Source organism: Mixophyes fleayi, chromosome 8 (assembly GCF_038048845.1).
Source record: "Mixophyes fleayi isolate aMixFle1 chromosome 8, aMixFle1.hap1, whole genome shotgun sequence".
Lineage (NCBI taxonomy): Eukaryota > Metazoa > Chordata > Amphibia > Anura > Limnodynastidae > Mixophyes > Mixophyes fleayi.
In genome coordinates this window covers 66,991,581-67,000,096 of record NC_134409.1, presented here as the reverse complement: position 1 = coordinate 67,000,096, position 8,516 = coordinate 66,991,581, and the positions used below count along the sequence as shown (strand labels likewise).

The 8,516-nt window shown below is 38.6% G+C and overlaps 1 protein-coding gene across 1 annotated transcript; it reads right to left on the bottom strand.

Annotated features, from left to right (window-relative positions):
* Positions 1-7,011: 7,011 nt before the first annotated feature.
* On the bottom strand, positions 7,012-8,082 carry APOBEC4 (apolipoprotein B mRNA editing enzyme catalytic polypeptide like 4). The gene has a single exon (XM_075183968.1). The coding sequence runs from the start codon at positions 8,080-8,082 to the stop codon at positions 7,012-7,014; it is 1,071 nt and encodes a 356-aa protein (XP_075040069.1).
* Between the last annotated feature and the right edge of the window lie 434 nt (positions 8,083-8,516).

The following is an 8,516-nucleotide window of genomic DNA, read 5'->3' as shown; positions in this document are numbered from 1 at the left end:
TTTTATTGTGGCCCCGGTATCAAGTTGGGTACCGGGGCCACCCCACTACGCAGTCCAGATACTTGTTTGGTGGAATTCTGACACGTGGAGGGTGTATTTATTTTATTGTGGCCCCGGTACCAAATTGTGTACCGGGGCCACCACACTACGCAGTCAAGATAGATAGATGCGTATCATAGATAAAGTACATTCAGTGGTGTGGGGCAAATTGAAAAATATTCAAAATGCACTGACATTATCAAAAACAAGAGGTTGTCACACGCTAAAACTCCAACATGTATATGATGGAGAGGATGGAGGAGCAGCCGTATGTGTAGTGTAATGCAGACCTGTTGAAGGTTTTTTATATATTTTATTGTGGTGCCCAGTGCCCACTCCTCTACGCAGTCCAGGTACATTTATTGGTGCGAATCAAACAAGTTGATGGTTTTCTTATTATATATATTGTGGTGACCCACTCCTCTACGCAGTCCAGGTACATTTATTGGTGCGAATCAAACAAGTTGATGGTTTTCTTATTATATATATTGTGGTGACCCACTCCTCTACGCAGTCCAGGTACATTTATTGGTGCGATTCATAAAAGTTCAGGGTTTTTAAGATATTGTGGTGACCCACTCCTCTACGCAGTCCAGGTACATTTATTGGTGCGATTCATAAAAGTTCAGGGTTTTTAATATATTGTGGTGACCCACTCCTCTACGCAGTCCAGGTACATTTATTGGTGCGAATCAAACAAGTTGATGGTTTTCTTATTATATATATTGTGGTGACCCACTCCTCTACGCAGTCCAGGTACATTTATTGGTGCGATTCATAAAAGTTCAGGGTTTTTAAGATATTGTGGTGACCCACTCCTCTACGCAGTCCAGGTACATTTATTGGTGCGAATCAAACAAGTTGATGGTTTTCTTATTATATATATTGTGGTGACCCACTCCTCTACGCAGTCCAGGTACATTTATTGGTGCGATTCATAAAAGTTCAGGGTTTTTAATATATTGTGGTGACCCACTCCTCTACGCAGTCCAGGTACATTTATTGGTGCGAATCAAACCAGTTGATGGTTTTCTTATTATATATATTGTGGTGACCCACTCCTCTACGCAGTCCAGGTACATTTATTGGTGCGATTCATAAAAGTTCAGGGTTTTTAATATATTGTGGTGACCCACTCCTCTACGCAGTCCAGGTACAATTATTGGTGCGAATCATAAAAGTTCAGGGTTTTTAATATATATTGTGGTGACCCACTCCTCTACGCAGTCCAGAAAGATACCTTGTTGCAACGTTTTGGACTAATAACTATATTGTGAGGTGTTCAGAATACACTGTACATTAGTGGAAATGCTTGTTATTGAATGTTATTGAGGTTAATAATAGCCTAGGAGTGAAAATAAGCCCAAAAACTTGATTTTTAAACTTTTTATGTTTTTTTCAAAAAAAATCCGAATCCAATACCTTAAATCCGAACCGAGACCTTTCGTCAAGTGTTTTGCGAGACAAATCCGAACCTCAAAAATAACGAAAATCCGGATCCAAAACACAAAACACGAGACCTCAAAAGTCGCCGGTGCACATCCCTAATAACAACTACTGACTGCTTTTTCTTCAAAGGCAAAAAACAATTCTGGCAGTTTTAGATGCAATTCATGCACTACCTGCAATTACCTTTTGACAATAGATTCATTTTGGCATCCTTATACATCTAAAGAGATTAAATTAAAAACTCATTGTCGTGAACCAGCACTTATTATTTTTATTGTTATTATTATTATTATTATTATTATTATTATTATTACTATATCATAGATTTGTAAGGTGCCACAGTGCACTGCAGCACCGTACAGTAGGGAAAACAGGACATACATAAAACCGAAACATACATAAAACAAGACCATACCAGGCAGACAAAATAAATGCAGACATGAAAACAAAGGGTATGGAGGACCCTGCTCACTAGAAAGTTTACTTTCTAAATGGAAAAGGGCACAGTTGAGACAATATATCACTTATATCATTATATGTCCCTACAGCCTTATTTATGTAGGGGTTAAGGAAGAACTTTGAGAGACAGGATGGCTATAGGAACAGTGTTGCAGTCTGGCAAGAACTATAAACTTGTTGCAAGAATGTCTGCTCTCACGGGCAGGGTCCTCTCTAGCTATTGTCCCATGACTGTCTACTGTCTGACTCCCTCGTATGTCCTGTCATTCATGTCTTTTGCTGTGTGAGTCCCCATAGTATTACTCACACTTATCTGTGTGACTTATGTGTATTAGTTCATCTTTTTGTTACTTGTTTCTGTATCCGGTGCTACGGAATCTGTGGCACCTTATAAATAAATAAATAGATTATAATACTCATTTTAATAATAATAATAATAATAATAATAGTAATAAAATCATTTTGCAAAGGAAAATTAAGTTGCCAACATTGCACTATATGTTCCCACTGTTTTCCTCTAGCAAACGACCACTGTAAATTCATATTTTTATATTAATACAATTACAAGATATCTAAACGGCGCTTAACTCGATATTTAGTGTAAAACAGTCTGGTATGGTTTATATTTTGAAACACCTCCACAAGTACAGGTGGCAGCCATCCTTCAAAGGCTGGGTGGTTAATCCGGATACGATCTAGAGAAAAGGAAAGTATACGGCGCCTTCTTGTGCAGTAAATTCAGTGATATAGATTATTACCACAAGGAAACTAAGGCAGGGTTCCCAACTGAGCACCTTCAGTATTTTAGGAAACCAGATATTGTTCAGGTGAACCAGAGATACTGGGTTATCTTATGGAAAAAACACCACTTCCACCTTTTTATGTGTGTAAGCGTACCAAATATATGAGAATTATCCCCTTATCTGTAGAAGCCGATCATGTGAAGTGTCCAGCGAGGTCTGGAATTGTGGTAGGTAGTCCTCAAATATCAGGGTCAAGCAAAGGAATACAGAGAAAAACACTATATAGTGTAATAGTTACCCAAAAATATATTGCAACATTAACTCCATATATATTGTACTTCACTTCTATTTTGCATACCGCCCCTTCCAAATTTCCATACTGCCACTACTGAATTTCTTATCCTAAATATCTGGTATTAAAAAGCAGATAGTTAGACAAAGTATAAATCATCTCTCACCTTTTTTAGAGTGAATTAGGGTTACATATTTTATATTTTGTATTCAGGGGAAGCTATTCATTCCTCAATTCATTTTGTACATGTAAATATCTGAGGATTCTTCTATATGATATATATATATATATATATATATATATATATATATATATATATATATATTAGGGGTGTGCACCGGCCACTTTTGGGGTTTTGGGTTTTGGGTTTTGGGTTCTGATTAGCTTGAGCTTTTGGGTTCTGATTTGTTTTGCCAAAACACCTCACGAAAGGTTTTGGTTCTGATTTTGGGTTTTGGGTTCTGATTTTTTTTAAAAAAAGCATAAAAAGTGCTAAAATCCATATTTTTGTTTTTTTTTCACTCCTACACTATTATTAACCTCAATAACATTCATTTCCACTAATTTCCAGTCTATTCTGAACACCTCACACCTCACAATATTTGTTTTTAGTCCAAAACGTTGCACCGAGGTAGCTGGATGTCTAAGCTAAGCAACACAAGTGGGCGGCACAAACACGTGGCCCATCTAGGAGTGGCACTGCAGTGGCAGACAGGATGGCAGTTTGCAAGAATTTGCTAGAGGTGCAAGATGGAATTGTCCTTGGGCCCTCCCACCCACCCTGATGTTGTTGAAATAGGACATTCGCACTTTAACAAACCAATCAGGAACAGTGAACGTAGTTTAATCTCTGGTACTAATATTTCTGGACTGCAGGAACAGTGAACGTAGTTTAATCTTTGGTACTAATATTTCTGGACTGCAGGACTATCTTTGATCGAGATCGTGGAGGAAATTGACGAGGAGGGTGTTGCTGGTGTGGATACAACAGGGCCAAGGGATTTAGGTGTCCCTGGACTGCTGTCGGTCCTAGCCACAGGTCCTGAACTAAACACTGAATTATGAAGATTCTTCAGGTGACGTATAAGGGAGGTTGTCCCTAGGTGGCCAAGATCCTTACCCCTGCTTATTTGAGCTTTACATAAGGTACATATGGCCATACATTTGTTTTCCGGATTGGGATAGAAATAACTCCAGACCGAAGAGGTACATTTTTTTGGTCTTCTGCCCAGGCATGACGATGGGCTTTTTCATCCCATGGACAACAACTGTTTCCCCCCCTGGTGCCTCATTTAAGATAACCACATCAGCATCCTCCTCGTCAAGTTCCTCCTCAGCGCCAGCTACATGAATATCCTCCTCCTGGTGTACAACATTCACACCTTCATTAGCCAAATCTGTAACTGGACTGTGGGTGATCCTTCCAGCATATGCAGAGGGCGTGCTGCAAATGGTGGAAGGAGCCACCTCTTCCCGTACAGTAATGGGAAGGTCAGGTTTCGCAACCACCAACAAACTTGGACTCGCCTTGGGGATTTGTGATGTCATCTGTTTAGAAGGCAGAGTTGTTTGCTGTGTTGTTGATGACAGCTTAACTCTCTTAATTTTTTTGGAGGGGGGGAGGAGGAGGGCTTAGATTTTGGGTGAAGCTGAACCACTAGTCCTGAACACGGGCCAGGGCCTAAGCCGTTCCTTGCCACTCCGTGTCGTAAATGGCATATTGGCAAGTTTATGTTTCTCCTCAGATGTTTTTAATTTCCTTTTTTTAATAATTTTAGTGAACTTTGGGTTTTTGGATTTTACATGCCCTCTACTAGGAGATTGGGCATCGGCCTTGGCAGACGACGTTGATAGCATTTCATCGTCTATGTCATGACTAGTGGCAGCAGCTTCAGCATTAGGAGGAAGTGGGTCTTGATCTTTCCCTATTTTATCCTCCAAATTTTTGTACTCCATTATAGTTTAATCTCTGGTACTAATATTTCTGGACTGCAAGAACAGTGAACGTAGGTTAATATTGCAGTACTAATATTTCTGGACTGCAAGAACAGTGAACGTATTTTAATTTTGCAGTACTAATATTTCTGGACTGCAAGAACAGTGAACGTATTTTAATTTTGCAGTACTAATATTTCTGGACTGCAAGAACTGTGAACGTAGGTAAATATTGCAGTACTAATATTTCTGGACTGCAAGAACAGTGAACGTATTTATATATTGCAGTACTAATATTTCTTGACTGCAGGAACAGTGAACATATTTATATATTGCAGTACTAATATTTCTGGACTGCAGGAACAGTGAACATAGTAAAATATTGCAGTACTAATATTTCTTGACTGCAGGAACAGTGAACGTATTTATATATTGCAGTACTAATATTTCTTGACTGCAGGAACAGTGAACACAGTAAAATATTGCAGTACTAATATTTCTGGACTGCAGGAACAGTGAACGTATTTATATATTGCAGTAGAAATTTTTATAGACCTTTTTTATAAAAAAAATTTTATTATTTTTGTATAAATTTTTTTTTCTATTTTTTTATAACTTTTTAATAATTTTAAAATAACAATGGCCTTAGCAGAACAGAGCACAGGACACAGCACCACTGGACTCAGCAGGACAGAGCACTGGACAAAGCACCACTGGACTCAGCAGGACAGAGCACTGGACAAAGCACCACTGGACTGATCATCAGGACAGAGCACACCACAAAGTAACCACTGGATTAGCAGGACAGAGTGACAGGACACAGGAGCAGGAGCACCACTACAAGCACCACTACAAAGCACCACTGGACTGATCAGCAGGACAGAGCACACCACAAAGTAACCACTGGATTAGCAGGACAGAGTGACAGGACACAGGAGCAGGAGCACCACTACTACAACCTTCCCTGATCTGACCCCTAATGAAAATGGCGGCCGCAAGCGCGGAATTTATCACATCCGAGTCTCGCGAGATCCGACGCGAGACTTGGACGTCATAGCCTCTCTTTCATTTCCCCCCCCCCCCCCCCGGAAATACCCGAACAGTGCTCGGATCCTGTCGGATCCGCACTGTTCGGATGGGCTCGGATTAGCGCAATCCGAGCCCGCTTATCTCTAATATATATATATATTTGAAACAAGTGTTTGATTACATGCTGATATCAATATGTCTGCCGAAATTAGATTAAATTACCAATTGTAAAGTTCTATCATACACTGCATATATTTATATATGGGGGAATACCAGAGGATAATGTCCCTTTTCTTCCTTGTCACAGATTTGTTAAACCCATGAAAGATTCAGATAATAACCCTTTGCATCACCATAACCAGGACAATGTTGACCTGCAAATCTATGCACTTACCAGTAAAATCAGGTACATTTCCAAAATTAGGCTTGTGATGTCACAAATCAGCATTTCCATTGCACTATTGTCCTTATCGTTGTCCTATTGATTCCTCTTTTAGTGTAATGTACATATAGGGCCTGAGTCATTAAGGAGAGCAAAGCATAAAATAGGAGTAACTTTCCACCTGGGCAAAACCATGTTGCATTGAAGGGGTCGGTAAATTTAAAATGTGGAGACAGATTTATAGTTGGGGTAGAGCATGTACTAGATCAACTTTAAATTTCAGTGTACAAATAAAGCTATCATGTATTTGTATATGTTAGATGAAAAAACAGTCAGTATTTAACGTAAAAAAATAATAAACTAAATTGCACCCCTTGCATTGTAACATGGATTGTCTCTGAGAACATTTATTTCTTTTTTTGCCTTACTTTCCTTAATGACTCAGTCCCATAGTTTGCTGTTTTTTTTGCTAACTTTATGGATAAAGCTTGAATTTAATCAATATTGACATCCGTCAAACAAACTGCTTTACTTTGCCACATGTATGGATCACTCAATCAACAAAATGTGGTTTAACAACATATTATTTCTGTGAATTTGCTTATTTATTTTATTAATGCTCTATTGTTTGCGTTGTCACTGGGGCCACATAACTTTTAGACCTTGGATATTATTTATCAGAATTACAATTTCTTTTTCTTCTTTCTGTCTTTTGTTTTCTTATCCTTTTCCCTCACTACTTGTTCAGTGATTATAACTTCATTCCTTTTTCTTGCATTTGGTAAAATCTCACGAAAGTCCGTTTCTTCATTCACAGCCCTAGGCATGTTTATATGTCGGACAATTTGCTTTGGTTTAAAAACATGTTCTGTCTGAGCATGAAATGGAGGTACAAAGGGTATTCGGGGAACAAAGACAGGGTAATAATTATGGTAGCCATTTTGGGGCCTGGGAATTATGTTATAGTTCATTTTCTCACTTTGACTTTCAGGGAGACGTTTTGTTTCTTGAGGCTGAGAAACTGGAGGCTCATTCACAAAATAAGGCTGAATTCCGGTGATAAGATGTATCATGTATGCATTATAACTGTCAGCAGCTGCTCTAGCAGGCAAAATGGGTTGATACAGAGTGGTCTCTGGAACCTCTTTCACAAAACTGTAAAGAACAGTCTTCCATATTCCGTTGCACAATGGATTCAATGTCACTCTAGGCCAGTGACCAGCAAGACTCTTTAAAGCCTCTCTGTTCCATACAGCAACCGGAAAGTCCTCTTCAACATGGTACATCTGGGAAAAATAGATATCTAAACGCATCTGTGGGTATTTCATTAATAATTCATACATTCTGCTGATGCAGCAATGGCCATACTCATTGCAAGGTGTAAAGTTAGCATACAGTGTTAAGTAGGCAACTGAGTCATGTTGGTAAAGAAAGGAGTCCAGGTAGCCATGTTTCTCAAACAAAATAGATTCGGCATGAATGCTAGAACTAGCACAGTTTGTAACCTGGCCTTTTTGTATGACTGTTCCGTTTAAGGCCTTTATTTCATAAAATATAAGTTGTTTGTTTTCAGGCATTGTTGGCCCATATGGAAATCCAAATGCTTCATAAAACTCCCCATAGGTAACCCGAGACTCCTCTCCTGTTCGAATATGATAGGGACATTTTGAACAATTTGAGTTTGGGTAAAGCCAGTAATAAGGTTTGACTAATGTCCCATGATACACAGAGAATTCCTGGAAAATATTTTCCATCTACAACTTATAAAAGATATGCAGATTTCTAGATCCGTTCTTCCAGCTTTAAGGTTTACCTGCCAAATCAAGAATATATAATAAGAATCTAGTTGGTTGATGTCACATCATAATATATAAATATATAACTTATCTGCACCTTTGGCTGCTGGCATAGTCAACTGAAATTCTGGTAGTTTAGGGCCAAACAGAAGACAACGTTCACAATTTGCTTGTAAATAAACAAAATCGTCCACAGTAATGTGTATAACATGATAATATTGTAGTTATTTGCTTTAGTCTCTGAATATTTTATATATCTGTCAATAGTGACAAACTGTACAGTTAAATTCTATATATTAGATGCAATTTTCAGTATCTGCATCTGTTCGGAGCTCTCTATAACATAATATTATTGAAGGAGTCAAAAATGTGCCTAGGCACTACCACTCAAG

What these genes read in the sequence shown, in the direction of transcription:
- APOBEC4 (XM_075183968.1), bottom strand. Translation starts at nt 8,082, where the DNA reads ATGGAAAATATTTTCCAGGAATTCTCTGTGTATCATGGGACATTAGTC.